General features: G+C 37.5%; 1 protein-coding gene and 1 non-coding gene across 2 annotated transcripts in view; one reads left to right on the top strand and one right to left on the bottom strand.

The window, feature by feature from the left end:
• Positions 1 to 27,526, bottom strand: part of GIPC2 (GIPC PDZ domain containing family member 2) — a 75,146-nt gene extending 47,620 nt beyond the window's left edge. Inside the window, exons 1-2 of the mRNA XM_006919471.3 lie at positions 27,083 to 27,526; positions 102 to 287 (exon numbers count right to left, since the gene is read on the bottom strand). Of these exons, the coding sequence (XP_006919533.1) occupies positions 102 to 287; positions 27,083 to 27,322 (426 nt within the window). The 5' untranslated portion in view covers positions 27,323 to 27,526. The remainder of the gene's footprint in view (positions 1 to 101; positions 288 to 27,082) is intronic.
• LOC112485952 lies at positions 7,640 to 7,758 on the top strand. The gene has a single exon (XR_003048594.1). It is a non-coding gene; the product is annotated as a 5S ribosomal RNA (ribosomal RNA).
• Positions 27,527 to 27,954: the final 428 nt, after the last annotated feature.

Raw genomic sequence — 27,954 nt, 5'->3', positions numbered from 1 at the left:
AACCAGCTCTCACTCTGAAGATCATTACCAACTTTGTTTGACCTGGCAGATTTCCTTAAATGTTTCCCTCGGTTAGGTCACAGTTATTTTTTAAGACTTACCTTTATAAAAGCATAGCCAACACCATTATCTGTAATGGTGAGACCAAGTGAATCCTCAGATTTATACACATTCACTTCTTTTTTGATCCCCTTGACATGTGCAAATATGAAATCTTCAAGACCTATTTGTGCTCCTAAGAGTTTTTCCATGTTAGGTTTAGGTGTGTTTAAAGTGCAATATAAGATCTGCAAAGAGAAAAAAATATTTTAGTTTCCATCAGGAAAACATTCTGGTCATTAGTTTACTGAATAAACACTTGAGTGAAATAGTCCTTAATTTGATATAAGAAGTTACATCAGTAACATTAGGTAATATGTATTGTTTGTATAGGCCAGACTCTGTGCTAAGCAATTTACATCCATTATCTTATTTAATCCTCACAATAACTTTATAAATACATTATCATCTCCATATTACAGATGAGGATATTGAGTGAGTAAATAATTTACCTAAGGTTACTTGTCAAAGCCAGGATTCCAGTTCAGGTCTCACCAATTTCAAAGTGGTTTAAACTTGCTACCTCTCATTTATAATGCTGAAATCAAAGGTTGTGCTCCCAAAGGCAAGGGTATAATACGCACACCACAATGAAAATAAAGGTAAGGCTACTTTTGAAAACTAGTCTAAAAAAATGTAACAAGGAAAATTGTATTTATCTTGCATTATAGTGCTTGAGAAAAGTAATTTAATTAGTGAATGAGGTGCTAAAATGAAAATGTCTAAAACACACACAAAAATAGACCTTAAAGATCAGCTAATCCAAACTCTTAACTTTAAAAAAGAGGGACAGAGGGGAGAGGGGAGAGGAGAGGAGGGAGGGAGGAGGTAGACAGAGGGAAAAAATTTTAAATCATTTCTTCAATTAAAAAAATAAATTAAAAAAAATAAAAAACAGGGGGTGGCTCCATAGTGTAGTGGTTAGCACGTCTGCTCTACACACAGAAGGTTCTGGGTTCATGCCCCAGGTGGAGCCACGGACCATACCCCAGGGGCACCAGGTCCCCGGGGTATATGCGGGAGTATAGAAGGAGACTCCCTGCCTTCAGAGATCCAGTTCTTAAGGGAAAACAGCAACATCCATAGGTCAGGGGTGGAAGTTGGCGGTGGGGGTAATTGAAGAGGGGAAAATAAAATTAAATTAAAATTAAATAAAAAAATAAATTTTAAAAAAAGGAGGGAACTGAGGTCTGGGGAGCTTCATGCCACTTCGTCAAATTCACATGATGGTAGAGACAAAATAAAAAACAGTAAAAAGTTGTGTGGAGATTTTAAAGGGACTTGTGTTTACCAAGCCTTTATTTGACCTCATTTTCCATCAAAAACTGATTCATTTTACTAAAATCTGCAGTGCTACTCTTAAGTTTGTCAAGCCATAGTTTGGGTAATTTGTGAGACCCAAATACAAAATTATGCAAAAGGAGAAGGGTTGAGAATATATCACTGGTTTAAAAATAATGTTTCAACAAACACTTATTGAGTACCTTCAATGTATCAAACCAAATAATTAATACAGTTGTTTTATATCAAAACAGCTAAATGAAAAAAAAATTTTAACTTTTTTATTAAGTCACACTTGCCACAGATATTGTTAGTCCTTTCTTCATCCCTGAGCCTTGCCTCAACCCTCTCCCTATATTTCTAAGTTTCATATCATTCATAATTCTCAATGGAACCTTGAGCCTTAACACATCTATAAACCTCATGAATTTCAGAAACGGTGCTATTACTGCATATTAAATAGCTTTCTAAGCTACATCAAAATGTATCTGAATTGAAATAGCTCTTCCCTGCTACACAATTAAAGGTCCAGCATGGTCAGCAAAGCTCTGAGCAAACCAGAGGTGTATGAAAGAAGCTACTGACGAGGACAAGGAAGTATACAAAAGAAAAAAGGCCTGCAAGGACAAACTACTGCCCCCCGCCCTTTCCTTTTTTCATCTAGTTCTGTGGTGAACTGTGTTAACTCGTTGGTCTTTAAATTTAACCCTTTGTGTTTTCAAGGAGGACATAATATATTTGGCTTTGTAGTTAGTAAGTTTTTGCAAATATTTCTAGTGTAAAAAATGTATTATTTACAGAAAAAAAGTCATTTAAGCCGACAATGTTTCCTATTTCTTATTTTAATTGTGAAATTAGTGGTATAATTAGTCCATTAACAAAAATCATTAATAATGGGTAGAGGATGAAGTGAGTATGCATAGAAAACAGTTTCTGACTTCCTTTCTCAAAATGATGGGAAGGGAATAAAGAAATAAACATAGTTGTCTCCTTATTCTTTTTCCAGTGAATCTGTTAATGGTATTCATAGTGGATCCCAAACACCACTAATGTAAAAGCAATTTACCAAGTAGACAGGAAATAAAATGTTAAAACATAATGATGATATAAGAGAAAACAGGGAAAAGCCTTCAAAAGGAAATCCCACACAAAGTGAAATTCTTGTTACTAAGCCGCTTCCTTTCTTTCAATTTTTTGCATGCTTTACTGTAGAGCAATTAGATTTCCTGTAGATATAACCCTTTTTCATTGTGTTTCCTCCCCTGCAAAATAATGTTCCATTTCAAGAAGCTAAAAGTTGGCAGGCAAGACATCATTTTTTTCTGGAAGGAGTGGAGCTGGCGATATCCTTCGTGGAATGGAGCTCCACAGAAAGCTGTGTTGAAAACCTGTGGGAATGTAATGGTCACCAGGAGGTCGAGTAAGAGTCCTCTGTAGCAGCAGATAACTAAAACTCCATGACTTCAGATCAGTTCTTCATGGGAGAATAAAAACCTAACACTCACACAACCTCAATGCATAGCGATCAGCAAATATATCTATAAGTATGTGATAAGGGTATAAAAATTCAAACACATTCTCTGCACTGTATTTTGAACTGAAAAATAAGAAAATGATATACCACTTTCTATGTTGCAAAGATCATGCTCATTCATCCACTCACCAATTACCTACTGGACAACCTGCTTTTTGCCCGGTTCTGTGCGGCACGCTGGATGTGCAATGATGAATATGACTAGCCCTTATATGCAAGAAACTCCTCAGCTAGCAGATGCTCCACTGAAGTAGTGAGGCACATGAGCCAGTTGTATGTAACATATTAAAATCCATGAATATTTAAACCAAAGGAACCTCAAATACATGCTGTATATTTCTACCTTCATTCATACTTTTTCCTTCAATCCAAAATCTAAAATGCCTGTCTGCCCACTCCACTCATATGCCCTTGTCAAATGAGAGACTGTGCAAACGTGACTGCCCAAATGGAATCAATCTCTCTTTCCACTTTTCTCACAGAGTTTAATTCTAGTACCTCATTCGAGTGTCTGAGTCACCTTGCCTTGAAGTCCAACTGGTGTAACACATACCTGTCACTCTCACTCTGAAAGAGATATCTTAGTCATCTTTCTCTTTCCTACAACATCTAACAGTGCCCTGCTCAGTTTATATCTTGACGGCATTTACAGCACACATTCACTTTATTTAATTCAACATATCTGTGTATTGGGTTTTATTATTTTCATTTTGTAGATGAAAGAATTACGATTTTTATCCAATTAACATCATTAATAAATGTGTGATGTTAAAAGATTTAAAAAAAAAAAACAAGAAAAGAAACAATGAAGCAGTCATATTACCAATGTCCCTTTAAGAATGTTTGCTTCCAGCATATAAGTATACTAGATAAAAGGCAGTAAAATGTAGTACTTAACATCGTTTTTTATACTCTTCAATGAACAAACTAAGCTAAATCAAAAGAAAGCAAACTCAAGGCAATTTATCATGTAAGGAAAATGATCCATTCATTAAATATTCACCATCATTACCAACTTTTCTAAGACAGAAAGAGTACTCATGACTATTCCGTTTTCTAGAGTAGCACTGCCCAATAGAAATGTAACTTGAGCCACATAATTTTAAATGTTCTAATCATCACATTAACAATAGTAAATAGGTGAAATTAATATAATTTACTCAATTAAATAACCCCTTATATTCAGAATATCATTTCAACATATAATCAATATAAACATTATTGAGATAGTTTACATGTTTTATTAAGTTTTTAAGATCTGGTGTGTATTTACCCTTATAAATATATCTTGTACCTTACCTCAGTTGGGACTAGCCATATTTAAAGTACTCACTATTCATATCTGGCTAGCAGTTACCATACTGGGCAGCTCAGTTCTAGAATCTCATGTTTTTATCAACTTCATACCTTGTATTTTCCCCATCTCCATATATCTACATATGTCATTCCCTTCTTTGGCCAAAAATGCTATAGCTCAAACACAACTTTTAAACCCAGTCTATGTCTGTCAAAATCTTTCCCATTCAATAAAGTCTGGCTAAACTACTATATTTTCTATTACTATCATCATGGACTAACTTTATTTCTTCATCTTCTACATACCTATTAAATTTCATACATCTCCTGTGAAACTTACCATATGTTGCTCCATAAACTTTTAGTAAGTAAAGATTTATCTTATTGTGTGCCTGTCACTGTGCCTTATCTACAGGAGAGATGGATTAATGGAAGGAAAAATCTATTACCCTTTGAGGCCAGATGATAGAGGTCCTTGAATTGTTATTGTGCTGGACATCAATATCTACATTGTCCATTCCCCTTCCCCTGATTTTTCTTTGGAAATTTCTCCTTCCTCATTTTAAGCCATATGTTAGCTTGGATGGGAGTGATCCCATTCTCAGTTTCAAGAGAAATGAATCATGACTGGGTTTAAATCGGTTAATGACTAATTCATAACCCAATTTAGGCCAAAGATTCAAAAAAAAAAAATTTATTGGGGTTTCTGAGGAAAGAATCTTCTCTTTTCTGCTGTCTGTCTGTCTGTCCCTCTGTCCGTCCCTCACTCCCTTCCTTCTTCTCTCTCTGATGTGGAGTTTAAAACTACTGCAGCTAATACTGCAACATTCGAAGAGTGAGCCTGGGGACCAAGCTGACAGATGGAGAAGGGCAGAACCTCTAGATTCAGTCTTACCTAAGGACAATACTGGACACTAGAAGTACTCTACCTTTTTCTCATTTTAATATAACCTTCAGATATCATCCATACCTTTTATGTGTTTTGAAGGAAAATGATTCACATCCCCTGTTCCAGGCATAATACTTAAACTGGTCTAAGTGGTGATTTAGGACTAAGAATATGGCTCAATCCTGGCCAACAAGATATAAAAAGAAAATGCCCAGGAAGCTTCTGGAAAATATATTTTTTTACTAAGAAACAAACAGAGTAAAACACAATTCCTTTCCTTCACCTGGATGTTGCCTTACCTATATGTAGTCTAGGAAATTCCAACACCATCTTACTTTGCAACTGAGGAAGAGACCAATGCCAAGAAAAGTAAAGCAAAGAGATGGAGTAAACAAAGATTCTTGACATTGGTGAGCTGCTCCATTAACCATCTCCGGAGTCCACTCTACCTCTTCACATAAAATAATAAATTATCTTGTTTTAACCAGTTTGAATAGTTTTATGTTACTCGTAGCTGAAAACATCTTATCTGATATATAGTCCTATCCTGGAATATTTACACGAGCCAGTAGTTTCATCAACTTATTCTGGGTTGGATTTTCTGTTGCTTTCAACTAAGATTCCTAACTGATATAATCATTATTCTTTCTGTTGTCATTCTTCAAAGTTAAAAGTTCTTTATACTACTATCTAATTTTAACCTTAAAAAAAAACCTCCAAGGTGTATGGTGAACTGTGTTCCCTTCAATGCATTGAGATGTAATGCATCCTTGTCCTAATTTCATATCCTATCTCCTCTATCGAAAATTTCAGGCACAAAAAAAAAAGTGTCACCCCCCTTATTTCCAATATCAGCAAAAAAAAAAAAAAAAGATCTCTAGAGAGGAGCTATATCATCCTTGCAATGGTTGTTAAAAAGAAAGAAAAGATGATGAAAGGAAAGAGAAGAAAACAATCAATTAAGAGGTAAGAGACCTTCATCAGACTCCAATTCTGTATTCAGTGACAGTCAAGTCATTTGACCTCCTTGGTCATGGCATCAGTCAAGTTTGGTCTACATCACACAGTTGGTACGAAAACTCAATCAGAGATTATATATAAAAGTGCTTTTTAAACTAACAAGCTCTATATAAAGGCTATTGTTATTCCTAGAATACAGGTGCTTCTTGAATAATATTTATACCTATGCTTGACAGCTTCTTAAATTGCATTACTTTTTTTAAAGATATCAGATTTTGCTCCTTTTTAATGTCATAACCAGGATGGATTTCATTTTCCCTCATAAATTACATTATCCTTCAACATTTTTCATTGTTGAAAAATAGCTCATGGACAGTATTCTTACCATGGATTTATATCTCAACTGCTGTTTTCTAGTTCTTCTTACATGGTTATGATTATTCACCCTTGAAATTCAATACGGCTAAGATGATAAAAGTCTGAACTACTGTATAGAGCCCATTAATATAAATTAATACTGCTTTTTTCCTCTGATGGCACTATTATATATTCCACAAATGTGTTTTATGAATAGGGTTAAATAAATCATTTCTTATCAGTGCTTCAAAAGATTTTCTGGCCCACAAACAATTTACACATCTCTCAGAAAACACACCCAAATTCATTTTAAAACTCCAGAAAGTCCATTTGCAACTTTCCTTTGTTAAATGCTTTCCTTAAACAGCAGCTGAGTTGGACCAAGATTCCACATGTTCCAAAGATCTCTGGAAGAGGTTATGGGCTTGTGTAACTGGCATTGAGTGTGTTACATTATTTGTGGATATGATTTTAAATATAAGCAATTAGAACAGTTACCTCTAGTGGTTATCTAAAACAGCAGCATTACTAAATATCATAATACAACTTTTCCTATATCTCAATCTACCCCAAGAACCTTACTAACTTTTTACATGTTTTCTAAAATAAGATAATAAGAAATATCAGCGAATGTCATTATAGAAAATAAAGAAGAAAACATGCATAGTAACGAACCTAGTGATTAACTAAGTCACACTCTCATTGGAAGTTAATGTCACACCTTTAAACACAAGAAAACCACTTGCATTATGTTTCCTTTGTTAATGACTCAAGTTTTATTGGTGCCATTCTTATTATCTAAGTCTCAAAGTCCTTCTCTTAAAAAGAAAGGAAAAAAAAAAGATTATCTTACCTCAGTCTAGTTAATTGCCATTAAAATAGCAGGAATTTAAAAAAAAATCTGAAACGAAGAGCAAAATAACTATTGGGGGTAAAAGATTACCAATTTACCCTGAATGCTTGAACAGAAGGAAGTAATTCTAGCCAAGCCACAAGGACAAAAATTATGTTACTCAAAACTCTTTCCAAAAGCTCTAGGTATCTTATCTGACATGATTCCCCCAAAATATTTGGTAAATGTGTTGTATCAAGGTACTTCAAATGATTCTTCAATTACATTCACAGCTGGGACACCTTCTCATCTCTCTTTGGTTATGGTGAAGTGAAAGAACTGGGGAGATAAAGTTCTAAAAGAATGGAAAAAAATCAAAATTAAGGTTCAAGTCTCTGGCCATGCTACCCTGAACAAGCCTGATCCCATCTGATCTCGGAAGCTAAGCAGGGTTGGGCCTGGTTAGTACCTGGATGGGAGACCACCTAGGAAGACCAGGTGCCGTAGGCATAAAAAATAAAAAATAAAAAATAAATAAGGGATTGTAAGTTGACAAGGTCCTTGCAATCTATGAAGTCAACCAAGGATTGCCTCATCTAGAAAAGAAAAAAAAAAATTAAGGTCCAAGAAACATTAATTGATTACTTATATGTACTAGGTACTTTCACATATTATCTCATTTAATCCTTACAATTTTGTGTGAGGTATCTTTTTACCCATTTTTTACAGGTTAGAAAATAAAGGCTTAGAGAGATACAATGACTTGTGGTTAAATAGTAGTTGGTATAAATGTAACTCCAGCTCTGGTTGTTGAACTCCAAGTTCTTTTCCTTGCAATGTTGTCTCTCTGACACCTAATATCTGCATAGAGACATCTAAATTACTGATCACTTCCTAAAGCATTAGCTCAACTAATCCCTGTGAGTCAGGTCATAGGGCAGGCATTACTACGCCCTGGGCAGAGAAAACCAGCTCAGACCTATTAGATAATTTGTCTAAGGTCACATGGCTAGTGATTAACAGAGTCAAATTGGAATTCAGACTTTTGAGCTTTTTCTAACCCATTATACTGTAACTGTGTTGTAAATATAAACTCAGCTTTGAATTTAAAACTCCTAGAAGGCAGACTACATAGTTTTTTCTTCTATGTGAAGCCATAAACACTGTGTTTATTTAATAAACCATTCACTTCCTAAAAAGGGGCGAAGATAGCTTACCAAAAAAAAAAGCTATTTGTAATTGGACTTTAAAAGTCAAATATATTAGGTTAATAAATATTAAAATATTAATAATATTGTTTAATTTGATTTATAGTAAATAAGTAATTAGTAATTTATTTCCTCTTGTTAAATCATTTTAAAACTGACCAGTTACATTCATTTCTTTGTATTATAAACACACACATTTAAAATCTCATGTCTATTATTTCCCAGTATAATACATGAAATAAATTTCTAAAGATTTATTTTTAAAAACGCACATTTTATTATACAGTGGCTTTGCCTTAACCTTGTCAGTGGCTATAGTCATCTAGAAACAAGTTTCACAGTTTAGAAAAGATAAAATTGGCAACAAGACAGATAGTTAGAAACCTGACACCATATGCTCTATTTAGACCTTCATGAGGATATTGTACAAAGCCCTGCCTCGAACTGTGTAGAACTTTCTATAAATGATTCACTTCTAAATTAGCTGTCCTGGGTCAGCAGCAGCAAGTCTTAAATAAAAAGTGAATCACCCTTTGTACTCTTTCTTCTCTGGTACAACTATTTTTTTTCCTCCAATGTTTTTAATGAGCAAAATAGTGTGACAAAAATAATTTTATCCAAAAAAAGAAAATCAAATTCATATTTTTAATCTACCAAATGACTTTCCAGAAAGACCAAAAGAACATTTTATTTTCTTTTATTAACAACATCTAATCAAAACAAGTATGTATCAAAGAAAGTCAAAATCTCAAAGCAATCCTTCAAATACAAGAAAAGGTTAAAAGAATAGGGATAGGTTTTAGTCTTGCCTTTGTAAACAAACCAATGAGTAAGATAAATCAAATGTGTATAGCTATATATATCATCCTCTTCCGCAATATTCTTCCAGTCAGAGGAGATACCTAAGCTTTAGCCTAGACTAATAATGCTGCAAGGTTACATGCCAGTTTTAAAGATATCACAAATCACTGCTATTCCCCTTGTCAGGTACGGTCTCAAATTTTCAGCTTTCAGAACCAATTATCTTCTCAAAAGTCTCCTCTTGTTTGACACTTAAAATGGCAAAGAACCTAAAAAGGTATGGAGAGACTATAACAAGGAGACATTTTCCATCTCAACGTAAACAATGGGAACGGTGTAGTAGGGTGGTTTGTGAAACATAACATATTAAACTGTTAGGACCAACAAAGACACTTGTGATTAAACTTTCTAGTCTATCAAATACTTATACAAATATAATTTGTTTTAAAATGGCCATTAGGTCCCAAAGGGTCCTTAAACAAAATTTTAAAATTTGTTTGACAGAATGTTCATGTAGCACTGTTTTCACTTAAGCCCAGGAAGCAGACTTATAACCCTTACAATGAAAAGTCTACAAAGCATGTGATATTTTAAAACCATCCAAATAAATCATGGAAAACTGGAAAGCTAGCATGATGAGCCACTCAGGTGTCAAGATGGAATGACAGGGGAGGGTGGTCTATTCCTTATTATTCCCTAGGACAGAATTTCAGACAGAGAAATGAGCACTTTACAGAGAGGGGAGGGGTGCAATGTGAGAAACTATAAACATTTTGAGAAAGATTGAAATTGATTTTTATTCTAAACTAGGACACCTGAAAGACTTTAGGAAAATGTACTACAGAGTGACAGGGTGAGAGGTGACAAAGGAAAATGTACTACAGGGTTCCTTAGATAAGAAGTGACTGGGAGATAAGGGTGGAAGCAAACTCATTGACCACTGTAGACATTTAGTCATTAGAAAATTTGAGAAGCATAAAAAACTTCACCTATGGGTAGCGTCGGTGTTACACAGGTGAGTTTAGCCATGGAAATGGAGAGTATATGTAAAGATTCTTCTAAGCTCAGGGTTGCTCAACTCTGAACTATTTCCACAGTAGGGATAGAGTGCCTCAAGAACAATGACCTGGAAGAGGTGGAGAGAAACTGCCAGGAACAAAACTCAGTCACAGAATCAGAGATACTTAGGCACAGCGCTAGTGAAAGACTCTCATCTTTGTTCAGAGTCATTTATTACCAGCTCCTGCTCCACACTCTAAGCAGCTTCTTTCCCACCCTCTGCTTGCAACATGACTGTGTTCCTGCCTGTAAGGCTCCTGGGACTGGGCAGGCAGAGCAGACAGAGGGGAAGGGAGGAGGCCCCAGCAGTGTTAGGAGGCTTCCCAAAGAAGCTGGCAGGCTGCCACAGAGCTTCATCCTCAACTCCCAGGAATGTGTCACCACGCCAGAGCCAGGACAAGGAGTACCAGAGTCTCCTGGCTCCAGGCTTGGTGCTGACACTGTGCTCTCACTACCTGCTTCTATTTTTATGATTCCACTCTCCTCTCCCCACCCCCAGCCTAAATGCCTGTAATTCAAAACCTTCCTTACTGCCCAGGAAACTGGGCTTTTATATTGTTGGTGCTTAATTAACAAATGTATAATAAACCTTCTCACATATTTTTCTTCTTTCTCCTTTTCTAGTAGGCAATTGGGTTATAATTAGTATGACTCCAGGTTCCAGTTTACCCCTTTCACTCTGTGAAGTATCTAGATTTGGAATATAAATTATATGGCCACCAATTTATGCATCTTCTATATGATCAAATAAGTGTCTTCCCATTTCAGGAGGGTAAAAAAAAAAAAAGTATCAAGAAATTACCCCCAAATCTTTGAGGAAAAGAGAGACAGAGAATTAACATTTATTGAACCATTGTTCTGGGTACTTAACATGCTATTTCATTCGATTCTCACAATGATCCTATAAGACAAGTATTATTTGTACATTTTCCCCAGTGAGAAAGTTGAGGCTTCAAGGAGGCATCTCCAGGCATCAAACCCAGGACATGCCACTCTACCCTGAAACCCACCTCCCCATTGAACTGACCTCAAACATTTCTACATGCCACCCTCTCTTATCTGTCTTAGGACCCTGTAAAGCTGTGAAGTTGCCACATATGTAGCTTTGAAATATTACAAAAACTTGAAACTTCACAAACTTAACAAACCAATCACATGTATAATTCCACTCTGTATAACTACTATATAGTAGGTCTTTCTACTGGTTTTCCCTTCTTGTTGCTTTCACACTTTTTTCCCCTTACCTCCTAACTTCACAGCGTAGAGCAAGTGCTTATCCTCAAGCTACCCGGCTTAAGCAATGTTGCTAGGGCAAGTAGGGTGATACCGCCCTCTAAGTAAACAGTTGGAAATTTTGTGAGGCATTTTCATTGTTACAATGATTGTGTGAGCCTGCTGGCACTTGGGAAAGACTGGGGATGAGGTAAGAATACTGTATGAACTCTAACGCTCAGAGAGGCCCCACTCAGTGAAGAACTGACTGGCATCTCACATGATTTTCAAACGTCCTACTAGAGATTCATGCGGGGAAGAGAAAATATATGTATATAATTATTTAAGCCTAGAGCCTAACTATGTGTTACAGATAAATTATGTTTTGTTAAGAATTTTCCTGGACTGCAATTATCATGTAAATTAAGGAAGCTTAATTGTTTATGCAGAACCTTACCAAGAATTGTTCATCGTTGTAGGAAATCAAGTCACTGACAGCAATGCCAATTATGTTATTTGAATTTTCTTATGAAACATTTATATCGGTCCACTCCTATTGTTATATTATGTAATTCTATGACTATCTACAAATATTATTTATCCTTTATTTCAAAATTTAACATATTCAGAGTCGACAACATCCAGTTGAATATTGTCTTATTCTTACACTTTTTAAATCTAAACTTATTCACCAGAAGTTAGGCATAAGCACCTGACTGCTTCTTTATATCTTCTAAGATAGCTTTCTCAAGTATTTGCATATTAAACTCCATATTTATTCCCAATATTAGAGGTAGGAATATATTAATTTTTAAAAATTATGTGTATAGGTAGGTAATATTGTTTAAAACTTTATACCAGGATAGTAAAAGTGGTATCACAAAATATTTCTTATTAGAGGGGAAGTTTGAATACAATAAGGTTAAAAATCACTTATATAAAGGAAAAGAGCATAGGCTTTGGAATTAAATTATCAAAGAGATACTAACACAAAGATCAGAGTATCTCTTTGAACTGAATGGCTTGAGTAACTTTTCTGTTCTGAGCTCCAGTTGCCTCATCTATAGATCATAATCATTTTTGGGGGTGGGGGGTGGTTGTGGTAAGAATTACTATTTCAGATAAGATAGCACAGGTTAAGAGAGGTGATGGTAGGTATTCAATGATAATTTCTCTCTCAATGCTCAAGATATGCTTCCCTTCTCCTAATCACCTTTACATACAGGTGGGAAAATTAAGATAGAGAAGGGACAGTGTAAAGAATACAGGCAAGAGAGAGTATCAGGAATCACAGCCAGCACCTAATACCTAGCCACACCCAGACACACTACGGAGTATCAAATGTTAGAAGGTTCAGGAGATTAAATTCAGAGTCTGGCCTTGGATCATAAAGGACATAGTAATAATGCCAATCTCACTACCACTACTAGATTAATGCAATATACAGATATGTAAATTGTTCCAAGTATAGATACAGAATGATCATTTCCTCAACCTAGTTACTGTGTAATCTCTTTAAAGCCACTTAAAGTGAACACTGCAATTTAAGAACCTGTGAGTTTTACAGACTGAGATGTAGATCCTGGATTTTAGCCATTTCAAAAAAAAAAAAATTGGAACTGTTCTTCTACACGTGATTTGATTATCTCCAAGGAGATTTTTATAGAATAGTAAATATACTTTCTAAATGCCCTAGGTCTTGAGTCTCCTAATGACTACTTATCAAGGGTCAGATATGTTTCTAAAAAGCAAATATTCTATCATTGACAGAGTCAAAGGTCCCTTCCTGCCTTTCACTGATTCATAGAAGCCGCAGGACCTCCCCAAGCTTCAACTTCTTACTCCACATTTTAATCACCAAAACCTCAGAATATTCAGCACACCCCAAACAACAGAGCTAGAGTTCCTGAGATGAATGAGAAAGACCAAGTGTTTTAGGTATCAATCCAGAGAAGCAGTGACAGTCATCTGCTCTCAGTAGCTACCTCTTTTCTTTGTCTATCCCAGCAAGTATCTAGCCCAAAGTATTTGTTAACCCGTAACTTCTATCTGAATAGTTTCAATGAATACCTTTGGTTACCCCAGTGATGAGAGTTTATCATAAGGAGACACAGGGAAGCAAAGAAGCACAGAAAACCTTTTCAGAAAACTTGTAGACTTCTTATAAAATATTAAAATTAGCTCAGCACCATTAAAGACACAATCTCAACTATCCTGGCATAAAGAACACTCCAGTAACTCTCTGGGACCCTTCAATGATGCCAGTGACTGCCATGCCCAAGCATCTCTTTCACTGCCTTGGCTTCTGCCATGACCAACTGTACAGAACAGATATACATATATATACTATGCTCCTAATTAGGTTAAAAGTGAAAGGGTGGGGGTTATACTTACAGAGATATGCATGTACATTTATACATATACACACATACTTGCAAATTAATAGAGCATTTTTCTGTAAGAATGGTCAAGAAAGTGGCCACAGCAAGTTTCTGGGGAAAAAGACTAGAGAACCATGGTAATAGAGTGACCCACTTGCTTTCAATTTTTACTAAGTGCATATATTATTTTTCAATAAAAATAAAAATTGGTTTTAACTGCTTTTACCATGTAGCTCCACTGTGGACTTCTGCTTCTGCTAGTAGATTTAGCGAATAAATAAAACACAGAAGCACAGAGACCAGTTTTGCCTTGGTGGCTTTGGTCAAACATCATGGATACCCTCATTAACTGAGAACCAACAGGTGGATGGGAAGATGAGGACCTGAGGTGGGTTGCAAGTAATAATACTGAGAAGAGTCAAGAAATGAGACAGGTTAGATTGGAAAAAGATCTAAATTGATAATATTTATCCCACCTATATCTAAACTGTTTTGAGGCAACTATAAAAGAGTTTGATGATATCACCCTCCCAAATTTCCAAGCAATACATTCAGTGTCAGAAAAGCAGGAAAACCTTAGCTTTTAAAAAAGTCTTTTTATTTCTAATTTATACTACTGTGTCTTACTGAATCATATACATGGAATTCTATTTTCCAAAATTCTTTTATTGAGGTTAAAATATTTCATTTTTTTATTTATCTCTGATTGACAGGGAATACTATGAGCACTTCAGTTTAAGTTCTCCATCCAGAACTTCTCTAACAAGAAGGAAATTATCTCTAAATGACCATTGAATACACAAGGGTCTACAATTTCAAGGATTTCTATAGCCCATCCGCTTGCAAAGCAGAGAGAACTTGTCTTATGTTTTGTTTAGCTAAAAGTAATGTAGAAAACAGTCTCTGATTTGAAGTCTTTATTTATTCAGGTTTGTGACCACACTTTCCTGTATAGTTTAGTTTTTAATCTGTGGAATCAAAATTACATGCTAGGTATATACAATGAGCAGTAAATGTACACATGGCTCAATAGTTTTGAGCTCTGCCATAATTTTCTCACCCAGATTCTATTTTACCCTTCTTTGATCTCTGCCAACCAAATCCCTATCAGCATCTTTGGTATCTCTGACAGCATTCACCTTGTATTATCACCATATGTACACTTCTTTTAGTTTACTTTTACCACCACCACTCCTATACATTTTAAGGTCCATGAGATAGGCACTTAGTAACCTTTGTATGTATTTCAATACGTTGTACATACAGATGACACTCGAATAATTTTAATTGAGTACATAAGCTCTGAAGGAATGTTCAAGCCGAAAAGTATCTTGGATCTCCTCATTTATTCCAGTGGTTCTCAAACACTTATCTACCAATAGATGACAAGACAGCTGCACAGGAATAATCAGGGAAACTTTTAAAAATTACAATATTCTCAGCCCATAGCTCAAATCTATAACAGTGGAGCCCAGAAACCTGTGTTTTCGTTTTTAAAGGTCATCATGTGATTCTGAGATGCAACCAGGTTTGGGAACCACTGTTCTAATCTACCCACTCATATTACATATGAAGAAAGTGAAGCCCAATGAAATGGAAGACTTGCCCAAAGTTGGATAATGAAGTGAACAGAACAGCAAAAAGATCAGTAGAGGACAAGGATGAAATGAAAACTATCTTGCAGAGTTCTTCAGAATTAAATAAAAGATAAACATTAACTAGATAGAACATTATTATCACAGAATAAAACAATTGGTAAATAGCTTTTTAAAATATACAAGTATTTTTTTAAGTATGTGCCTTGGAATACTGGCCCAAGGAGTTATGCAAGAAAAAGGTGTGTGTGTGGTGGGGGATAGGGGGGACATAGTCAAATAAGTGTGGAAAATGAGAAAAAAAACACCTTTTAAAAAATTTTGGTGGATTTCTTGGAAACTTTAATGTGCATTACAAACTTACAAGATACATTTCTGAAAGTTATTTGACAACTGAAGGCATTTTTCTATAATATTTGAAGAGCTAGTGTTCCTTAGAACACAATTTAGGAAACCTGTCTAGCTTAACTAGAAACTGGTTAAATTTGTCTTTGAACTGAACTCAACTGGAGAAAGGAGCTAGCTCCTTTATGTTCCCAGCATCAAGCACAATACTGAACTCATAATAAGCACTCAGCAAAAAATAGTTAAAAGTAATCAGGCACGGGTGATTTGGTAGTTAAACAGGTTAAAAAGTTGGAATACAATAAAGGCCAGCTCTAGAATTACGTTTGATAAATACCTATAATGTACCAGGCACTGATCTATGTGCTTACATACATTATTTCATTTACTCCTCACAACTATCCTTATGGTAGATACTATCATTAACACCATTTTACAAATGAAAAACAGAGTCAGAGCAGCCAGTAACTTGCCCACAGTATCACAGATTGTAAGTGGCACTCCCAACCACTAAGCTATTACATGGTAATTCAATACTTCCATAAGCAGGAGGGCTAGAATGAAAGCTCTACATGGGCACAGATTGTTGTCTGTTGTGTTCATTGATGTATCCCGAGATATGAAACAGTTATTGGCACAAAGTCAGTAATCAAAAAAATTCGTAATGAAGAAGAAGATTGAACAGGCCTAATATGTGTACCTTCTACCTAAAAATTATAATTACTTTCCTATTATAAGTTCATAACATGTACAAATGATAAAAATATACCTTTATATGATGAACACCTCTTATTAGAGGGCTTTATCATCTTTTTTCCCTGTACTTGGTTCTCTACACACATACCAGGAAGAAACATCTCCCCAGTGAAACCTTTTGAAGAATTAAAATTCTGCCAGCATTCCAATGCAAGAAGGAGCCCATCTGGCTCTGCCAAGGGTATGGCTGGCAAAGTTTTTTGGGACGAAGGGCTCTCAAATAGTTCTAACCATAGTTCCAAAAAGTTCTAGACAGACACAGCTGCTTCACTGTACAGACAACAGAAAAAAAAGAGTATAGAAGGGAGTTTTCAAAATGGGTGACACCATTATAAAAGGACTTATCCTATTTTCCCTGTTGGTTTTATTTCATTCATTCAATCAGTAAAAATTTTAACTATACTTTGGGTAACACCTCATTAAGAGAAAAAAAATCAAACCTCATCTAATTATGCCTTAAGCTACAACTATCGGTTTATAAGAAATACAATGACAGAGGATGCTGAACTACGTAATAGGAATGCAATGAGCAAAATACAAACAGTAAAAAAACTATATAGGATAAATGATCTGGCTTCATCAACAAATACATTGGAAAGGGAAAAAAATAAGATGGAAGAGGAACTATAGATTAAAATACATATTTAAACACAACCAAAATTAAATTATGGCAGTTAGGAAAGCACACTTCAGTGATAAAAACTATCTTTTAAGAAAGACTTGTTACCACAAAAGTCAGGAAAGTGATTACTCTTAGGGAGCAGGTGGGAGGGGGTACATGGAAGGTTCAGGGGTGGCTGGCAATGACAAAGGTGTCCTACTTACCCATTAAGTTGTACATCTATTTAATGTGCTTTTCTCTACTTGTGTTACATTTAATAATACTCTTTTTAATAGGGAACGAAAAAAAGAAATGTTGGCAAATGTTGATAACTGTTGAAGCTAGGCACATGGGAGTTGCAGCATTTTCTTTGCTTTTGCATGTTTTTAAAATTTCCATAATAAAAAGTTTTAAATGGGAATTTTTTTTTTTAACTACATACTAACTGCTAGTCCCTGCCCAGAGCAGCAATCAATATTATGGAGGAGACAGACTGTAAATGAACAATTACCGTTCAGTCTGATAAGAGCTATGCAAGCTCAGAGGAGAGGTGCAGAACCCAGGCTTGAGGTAAGGAAAGGCTTTGGGTAGTGACTCCTGAGTCCTGTAGCATAAGCGAGAGTTAACTTAAATTAATTCAACAAGAAAGCCATTAGACTGAGATGCCAGTAGCCTGCAAAAGCAAACCAAAACCTAAGCATATAAAATGCCTTAAGAAATCAAAATCCAGGGACAACCAATCACAGTGAATGAGGCTTTCCCAAATAATGCAACTGCTTAAGCTATAGCCAATCATATAAAATCTTTGCTTTGCTTCCACGTCTTTCTATAAAAAACTTGCCCCTAGCCCTTGTCTGTGGAGCACTCCAAATCATTTCTGGTTTGATAATGACCAATTCAAATCAATTTTTGCTCAAAGAAACCCAAAGTTTTTAATATACCTCAGTTTATCTTTTAACAAAGTTAACAGGGACATGTAGGGGAAATATTTCCAGGAAAAAGGAAGAACAATACATATAAGTCATAGAGAACTGAAAATGGCTTCATGTTCTGGATAAGACATGGAAGATATTTGCCATACCCATAATTCAAGAAATCTGAAAATACCTGATATGCCCATGTATCCTCTCCAACAGGACTCCTTACCCATTATTCACCTGTCTTTGCACCACATAACCCAGCAGACTACACCAGAGATGAGCCCCTGACCCACAGGCCAAAGGGTCCTGTCCCACCTGTACTATACCCTGACTCACCAACACAGAGACTCTCTCTCAGGGAGTCTGAATTTGATAGAGTGGCACGAAAAAGTAGAGAGGCAAAGAAACAAAAGACAGGGCGATGAGGCAGTGAGGATCTTAAACAAAGTCAAAGGAATGAGAGGAGAGAATCAGTCAAGAACAGAGTAAGATGTAGGGAGAGAGAGACTGAAATGGAAGGTGAAGGACAACCAGACATGCTCTTGGTTCTCCAGGGTCTAGAGTTACTGTTTTCACCTGACAGCATGAATATTCCAGTTTTCCATGGAAACTAACTGCCCAGCCATAGAAGCTATCCCAAGCTTCCTTATCTCCCTGCAGAACCTAGTAATATAAACATTCAAATACATACATACAAGTTGCCCAAGGTAACCTAAGTGTCTCCATCTCTCACAATCTGCAAGAGGCTTCCACATCCACTCAGGATGGCTGGAGTGGTGAGAACAAGTGAGGGAAGGTGAAGGGGACTGCCATCGGCCTATGAGGTAGCAAGGACAAGGGAAGTGGTTGTCCCCTTCCCAGGAATTTGGACTTTATTCTAGAATTGTTCACATGCCATGAAACTTCAGGGGATTTTCAGCACAAAAAGCAACTATCTTATCCATTTCTTATCTTCCTGATAGCAATGAGGACTATAAAGCAGCTGGTTAGATTATCCTCCCACTGCTGAAAATGAGTCATGTTTGGGATTTTTTTTTTTTTTGCTTGAGTTTTTCACATAAAAATGAGGCTTATGCTCATGAGGGATAGTAAGCATACATCATGAGTGTAATATATTTAGAACTTCTCAGATGATACTGTGCAGTTCCAGAAAATACCATTATATTCAACTTAAAACCAAACATTTATAAAGAAAACACAGCGAATGAATGGTTGATTATGTTTCCACTTTATAAACACAAGAATCATTCCTCTACTGAAAAACATTTGAGTTATTCTCACTGTCGTAAAATAAAACCCATACAGCTTCAAAGACATTTGTAGTCTCAGTATCTATATCTACATCTTCAGATTCATCTCCTAGTGTATCCATCATTTTGTATTTATCAGACTTTATGGAGCAGCTAAACCATCTAGTGACTCTAAGAAGGAGATTTTTTTTTTTTTAAGTCTCTGCCCTCAAAAAGAAGTAGAAGAGTAATTAAATGCAATGCCGTGTGCTAATGCAATGTTAAATCATGCAATCGTGGGTATTACACCTCATCTAGATTGGCAGATTCACAAGGAAGGCTTCTTGGAAGAAGTGACAGTTGAGACTAGAGAGGTGAGTAGGAGCTACGGGAACAAAGTGAGAACAGCATGAGAAAATGCACTGAGGAATGAAATAGCTAAATATTCTGGAATGTAAAGAGGGGATTATTAGATGAGGTTAGAGCTGTAAGCATAGGACAGGACCCAAGAGGCCAGCAGGAACAGGAGACATTGTTTGGCTGGTGGGAGTTATTTAAAAGTGCTATGGTCTGAATGTTTGTGTACCACCCACCCACCACCCCCCCCCAAAAATTCAAATGTTGAAATGCTAACCCCCAAAGGGGATGATATTAGTAGGTATGGCCTTTGAGAGGTGCTTAAGTCATGAGGGTAGAGCCCTTGAAAATGGGATTAGTGCCTCATCTGAGAGGTTCCAGAGAGACCAGTAGCCCTATCTAACATGTGAGGATATAGCAAGAAGGCATCAATTATGAACCAGAAAGTGGGCTCTCACCAGAAGGTGACCATGCTGGTGCCATGATCTTGGACTTCCCAGCCTCCAGAACTGTAGGCAACAAATTTTTGTTGTTTGTAATCTTCTCAGTCAGTGGTATTGTTATAGCAGCCCAAAAGGAGTAAGATAGAAAGTAGCTGGGAGTCCCGAAGGTTTCTGAAACAGATATGATCAGAGCATCAAAATATTAAAATAGAGGATAAGTGGGATTAGGAAAATTAGATTCAAGGTGCCTCTTTAGAAACTGCACTGTAATCATCCAGCAGTGACAACTGTCAATGTCCTCCAGCCAAGAACCACCAGGAATTCTCATCTCTAGTTTCTTGCTCCTTGCAACAAGGGGAGACAGCACACCATGGGGAATGGTGAGGGTCTCAGTAAGAGGGAGTTCGAAAGGACTTGGGCTGTGTTAGATGATTTGGGGGCAGGTCCAAGGAAACCCTGGTTTGTCTGGATAGGGTACAGTCAGGAAATGGGGGCAGTTTTATGACTATCTTAGTAAATCTATCTATAAGGTGGACAAAATCATCAAAGCTAAAGTTGTGACTGATAAAGAAGCAGCAGTTATATGTGGCAAGGCAGGGGACGCCTGGTCATTTTTGTGGTTTGGACAATGCTCATGTTTGTGTTTCTGTTCAGACATGATTCCAGAGTAGTCTTATTTTTGTCTTGATCCATCACAGTCACAGAGTGGTCTTATCGATGTTCTGTGAAATCATTTGTGTCCAACAGGAGAATGCCAAGGCCTGTGAGTGTCAGGCCAACTCTCAGTTGTCAGAGGCTGCTTTTCTCATAAATACTCTACTCTGATTGAGCTTGCTTCATAGTCCTCAGAGCTCGATGGTAAAATTCACACTGAATTCTCAATTCCTTCACTTTTGGTTTTGTTCGTTTGTTTTGTTTTGTTTTGTTTTTGCTTAGGGACCTCTATGTAAGTAGTGAACCTCATTTTGCTATTCTTCCCAGATTCCCATTTATGAAGGAGAAAAGACACAGTTCCACTTGCCAATTATCTGCATTGCTGAGAACAATAAAATATGCAGTGCTGTTCATGTTCTCCAGAAGTGCCACACAAATACAGAATATTGACTTTCATGAGAGCTCAGTACTGGTGCCAGCAAGTTGGGAAAGGAAAGCAGTTTCTCGGAACCTTCACAAGGCAGCTCCACATACACTGTAATTGATCTGAGGCAATTTTGCTTGCTTCCAACTTCATAATTTCTTGAATTTGTAGAGATGTACACTTTTGATACAAATACTTCTTACTTAGCTTCTCCCTCTTACTCTTCCCACTTCAAGACATAAATGATGCTCCTCACTCCTACCCCCATCACAGGCTAGTCTCTTTGCTCACATTACAATATAAAAAAATTAATACCTACATAAGATATCAGTATTGTAACTGGTACTAACGTTTTGTGCTAAAGCTACTGGATTTTCTGTGCTGTATTTGTAAGGATTCTTTTATTCAACAAATATTTTTGAGCTATAACTATTTTGGATCTAGGCCCTTGGGGCTACATCAGCCAACAAAACAGACAAAATCCTTGACTTTATGTAGCTTACGTTCTAGTACAAGGAAGGAAAAAACTAAACAAAATAAGTTAAATGTACACAGGATATTTGTGCACTATGGAGGAATATTAAGTGAGGAAGGGAATAGGGGTGCTATAATTTTAAATAGGACGATCACTGCCAGTTGCATTGAAAAGGTGATATTTGAGCAGACAAAGAAGAGCAATCTGCAGGAAAAGGTGCTGGTGAGACTACAGCCAGTGTAAAAGCCCTTAGGCTCCAGAGTTCAGGGAATAGCCAGGACACCAGACTGAGCAGAAAAAACAATGATGTTAGGTCACAGGGCCTGTATGTAGCCCATCATAGGATTTTGGCTTTTGCTCCAGGTGAGATGGGGAGCTATTAGAGAGTTTCCAAGCCAAGATGAGATACAGAATGTATCTCACTGGAGACAGGAACTTTTGAGTTTGCTACAAGGGAGAAATGGAATAACAGCATAAGGGATGAAGGCAGGTGACAGGAGAAGGTTTGTTTTGTTTTTAAGAAAAATAATAGTATGATTTTATGTTGAATAAAGTAGGACTTGAAATTAAAATCACGTTTCTTACATTTCTCCCTAGAGGACATACAAATGGCCAACAAATATATGAAAAGATGCTCAATATCTCTAGCTATTAGGGAAATGCAAATCAAAACCACAATGAGATACCATCTCACACCTGTTAGAATAGCTATAATCAACAGGACAAGTAATAACAAATGTTGGAGAGGATGCGGAGAAAAAGGAACCCTTATACACTGCTGGTGCGACTGCAAATTGGTGCAGCCACTATGGAAAACAGTATGGAGGTTCCTCAAAAAACTAAAAATTGATCTACCATATGATCCAGCAATCCCTCTACTGGGCATTTACCCCAAAGACTTGAAAACCCATATCTGAAAAGATATTTGCATGGCTAAAGAAGCTGTGGTACATATATACAATGGAATATTACTCATCCATAAGAAGAGATGAAATACTGCCATTTGCAACAACATGGATGGACCTCAAGATAATCATGCTAAGCGAAATAAGCCAGACTGAAAAAGTTGAAAATCACATGATATCACTTATATGTGGGATATAAACCTAAAAGCAACAAATGAACAGGACAAACGGAGACTTAGGAACTTGGACAATGGACTAGTGGTTACCAGAGAGTAGGGAGTGGAGAGGTAAACAGGGTTAAGGGGGTATAATACAGGGGGTTGGGGGAGGGCGAAGTGGGTAAAGGGGATCAAATATATGGTAGCTGAAGGAAACTGGACTTTGGTGGTAAACACACAATAGAATATATAGATGTCAAATTATAATGTACACCTGAAAATTATATAGTTGTATTAACCAATGTTACCCCAATAATCTTAATAAAAAAACCATTGAGAGAAATTAAAGATAAATAAATAGAAAAAAATAAAATAATAAAATCACAATTACCTTTTCTGCTTCTCAAGTGCACTTATTTATTTGACTGCTTTCATGTATTGAGAGAAAAAGGGTTATATTTGCTTGATCCATTTATTCAATGAACTATTTAGTATAACCAAGTCAAAGGAAATAATTTCTGAAATTTATAAAGAAACTTGAGTTTTCAGTTTCTGGACATGTAAAATACCTATTTACAAAATTGATTTCTTAAAAAGCTCTTTCAATTTCATTTTCTTTTCTTACAATCTTTCCACATAATAGAGAATTAAGAAAACATGTCATGGCACAAACTACTTGCTAAACAACTACAGTGGTCACTTATTCAAAATGCCCCTACGACAAATTTTATGACTATAGCTCGAGTTTAATGATCGACCCATTTATAGAACCTAAATATTTTAAAAGATAGCATTAAACTTTTATAAAAGTGTCCTTGCATTTTTATTATGAGCTAACTGTTCTTTTAGACAAGATTAATTTACTTTCTTTCTTCTTCTTACTGAGTTGCTCACTTAGTTGTTTAGGAAAATCAATGTCAGCTGGAAGGGATTTTTTTTGCATAACTGGCCATCTGTTTCAAGGTAATGATCACAGACTGCACCCAGCAAGATTCAAAGGTTTCATAAGCTTCCTCCTTCAGGTATGGGAAAATAGGTAAAATCCACAATTGCCAGTTTCACAATAGCATCTTTTTGAGGCCACAAATGTTTCTGTGGTTGAGTCTGAGGCTTTAACTGAAAAAGCCATTTGTTTAAAAAAGGTTTTCCTGATTTGTATTGGAATTTGAATACTGTTACCAAGAATCTCACAGCTGCTATATAATGGACTTGGAACCAGAAAACCTGGATTCAAATCCTGCCTCTGCCCCATACCAGCTCAGTGACACTTGGCAAGCTGCTCAAAGCTTCATTTAGCTCAACTGTAAAACGAAAGGAATCCTTACATCTCTGCTATGGTGAAGACGGAATGATCACATTGGAGACTTACATGGGCACATCATGGACAACCAGTAAATTTGCCTGAACTGGCTGCATCAGATACCAAGTCAAGCCAAGTCCTTCTCCGTTTTTATTCAGTAAAGAGGGTACAGCTCTTCATACAGTGCTATTTATATCCTTATAGCCACCTCTCTAGAGAAAAGGCAGAACTTCTGAGTTAATCATCTATTTAGCCTATTAAGTGGAATTTTTTTTTGTCCCCACTGACATCTCAAAAGTTTATATCACTATTACTCTTGTTAGAGGAATGGGATGTGAAATGGGATCTCATTGATGTGCATTTTATTTTAATAAATTTGTTTCAAAATTAACTATTGAGATACTTAAAACATACTATACTGTGATAAGCAATAGTTTATCCTGGATATACTTAACTCTTTTTAATCCAAATGGAAAACTTGCATTAATGTTGATTATATCCATAAACATACTAATAAGCATATACATTTGGGGTTATACGAATTTATAGACTTTGATATAGCACATCAAAACACCTTGTTTATATTATGTTGAAATTTTATCTTGCAAATGAGTGCCTTGAAAACTGAAAACGTTGAACATGGCTGTAAATTTATTGCTGGGACACCATTGAAAACTTAGGAAGCAATATAGCTTCTCAAGGTTTAAATACAGGCTCTGCCACTTATTATGTGTAATTATGAAAAATTTCTAAACCTCAAAGCCTTAGTTTCCTCTTTGTGAAGCAGGGATATTAATAACAAGACTTCTCAAGGGTTAAGTAGATTGAATAAAGTCATACATCTCGAGCTCAAAATAATGTTATATTATGATCAGGAAGACTGTTAATGCAAAGTAAATAAATCTGGAGTCTTCGGTTACAAGAGGGACATTGGTTGTCAGTTAAGTACGCTAACAATCTCACTTAGAAACCAGAAGATCCAAGTTTAAATAACAGCCAGTTTGTTTTTTTTTCTAGCTATGTGACCTTGGCTTTGTACCTCAGCTCCCTCATTTAACTGTCAGATATTAATATTAGTTACAATTTGTTAAGCACTGACCATCTCCCATGCAATTTGATAGTTTTTGTGGGGGAGGAATAAACTCCTCTATCCTCAAAGTTCTTTCAGCTGGTCTACTAATCAAATAGACGCAAGATAGATTAACAAGAGAAAATAACCAAATTTAATACATAGATGCCCATGGGGACCCCACATACGTAAGAGTCAGAGACCCTACCCTACATACATGAGAGGTTCAAAGATAGAAAGAGAAAATGAGGTATATATATGACATTCTGAGCTAAGGATCATCTTGGGGCTTCAGAGGGGAGGAAGGTCATTGCAGGACAATAAGAGATGTTCAACAATTGTCCTACCCTATAGATGAGTCCAAAATGGTTCTCTCTGGCCACCTCTCATTACAGGCAAGTCCCTAATTGAAATTCTTCTAGGTAGTTAAGGGGGGCAAGAGTTTCTCTTGAGCCCAAAAGGTCTTGGTTGCCTTTAGCTCAAAACAATCCACATACTACAGAGGCGGATCTTGGGGTGACTCGTTCTGAACCCCTACAGTTTATATATGAACTCCAGTCTTTATAATAACCCTTCACAATAGATGTTCTTATCTCTATTTTATAGATGGCTGAAACTGAGGCAAGTTAAATTTGTTAAAAGCCACACAGCTAATATGTGGTAGAACCTGGCTCCACATCCAGGTTTACCAGTATCCAAATCCTGTTCTTAAGGACCTAGTGAACAACCTGCCACCTACCTGCCCTAGAGAGGATCAAAGGACATTATTTCTGCAAAAGTGCTTTTTGAATTGGAATGTCCTGTTACAAACATGAAGTTTTGTTACTACTCTATAGCAATATAAATAATTCACAAAATAGGTTTGTGATTTGCCCCTTTGGTGCCTGGGAACCTTGAAAGAACAAAAGGTTACACTTCAAGCTCTCTTTCATCTCCTCTTGGAATTTTGCCTTGACCTCAATTTCACTTGAACAGACCTGATAAACAACATTAAACGACAGATATCCAAATGCCGCTCTATGCCACTCAAAGTCAGCTCCCTGCACTGGGGAGTCCAAGGCAACATGATGTCGTGCTTTACCTTGAAATGTGGACAAAACACTTTCTTGGGCTAACTTCTTACACTCACATTTGCAATTCCCTTGGGTAAGCGTAAAGGAAGTGGTCACATAAATGTCCACATAAACTAGTGCTTTCTAAATCACGCCAATATCGAACTTCAGTTTCGGGACGAATGTAGTCAATTTAAGGCAAATTTCGGTCCCCTTTTCAAGGTTATGGTGTAAAATTTGGAGATTTCCCCCTGTGAAAATTTTGTTAACTAAGCCCATGTAGTTAAAACTCCGTAAGTTACCGCCGCCCCGCCCTTGGTAGAATGAACTTCTTGGAAATACCACAAAGGATTTGCGGTGTTGGTGCTGGACCAGGACACATAAGTAGCAAAGCGGATCTCGGTGTGGTATGCCCCAGAAGGCACTTCGTTCTCGCTCCCTCCCTACCCTCTATCTAGGAGATGCTCAGAGTGGCTGTCTCACCCCTGCAGAGGCAATAGGAGAGTAAAGTCCTGATGAAGTCCTGAGTATTCATTATCCCAGCCAGATCTTGACTCTGGGAAAGGCGCTCTGGCCCGGAAAAGCTGAATCTGGGAATACTAACGCATATAGATTCGCGTTAGGAAGGAAAAAAGGTCACCCCGGGTTTCCCAAAAGCCGGATCTTCAGGCATAGGGAATAAGATTTTCTCCGGTCCTTAGCTTACCTTTTCCCTTCCCAGTAAGGCCCTCTCACCTCCCCTGGGGCGCTCCCGGCCGGCTCCCCGCCGCATCCAACGAGGGGCTCAAGGCAGCGCCACTCAAGCAGCCAGGGCCAATTCCCGCCGGCGCTGCGCCTGGGAGAGGCAGTGAGAGCGCGAGAGGGGCTGAGCCCGAGCACCTGGCCCTTACCTCGGACGGCGAGATCTCAAACACGCCCGCGATCTTGGTGTAGAGCTCCTGGATGCTGGAAAAACCCTCCACTCGGCCTGTGGCGCTGCCGTGCGCCAGCTGCGTGTGAAAGACCAGCCTGCGTGGGGGTTCCTCGGACGTCTCGAGGCTGCCGCCGCCGGCGCACGCCTGCTCGCCCTCCACCAGCCGGGCGGCCTCCTTGGATTTGGCTTTCTTCTTTACCCTTAGCCCCAGGGGCATCTTGCCTAGCCTACAGCGAGCGCCCACCTGCGCTGCGGACCGCCGCCTCCTTGGCCTGGTGTCGCGGACTTTGCGCTCAGGGCCCCGGGGCTTCGCCGCTGGACCAATGGCTGTGGCGCTTCCGCCTGGTCGCTCCTGGGCAGGGCCCCCTCCTCCACCCAGAGGAGAGGCGTCTGGACCCGGAGCAGCCACCTGCCCTTCTCCCTCCGGATGAATCCAGTAAAAAGAAAAGTACCCATTCCCGCGTCTCATCTCCGAGACTCTCATCGCAACCTCGCTTCTTTTAAAAATGGCTCGATTTCCTTAAAAGCCTGAGATGCCAAAGCTACAGAATAACACGTCTTATGATACAAACACGCCGGCCTTTGTGGTGCCTTTCACAAAGGTGTGGTAAGCGCTCACACCACTGGGACACACGCCTTCGTGTCCGTACGTCTGAGCCATTGGGATACGAATTTCAGTTAGCAGTCTACCTTCATCTGCCTTTTCTGTGCCTTACACCCTGCGGGGCAGAACTGGGGGCGGGGGGAGTTTTGAGATGGGTGCCACATTAAATTCATTTTCAAACACCCTCAGCACCTCTCAGTAATCCTTTGTACTTTGTCCTGAGCAGCTTTCTCTCTCAAACGTTC

This window comes from Pteropus alecto, unplaced genomic scaffold (assembly GCF_000325575.1).
Source record: "Pteropus alecto unplaced genomic scaffold, ASM32557v1 scaffold25, whole genome shotgun sequence".
Classification (NCBI taxonomy): domain Eukaryota; kingdom Metazoa; phylum Chordata; class Mammalia; order Chiroptera; family Pteropodidae; genus Pteropus; species Pteropus alecto.
This window is presented reverse-complemented; position numbering and strand designations above follow the sequence as displayed.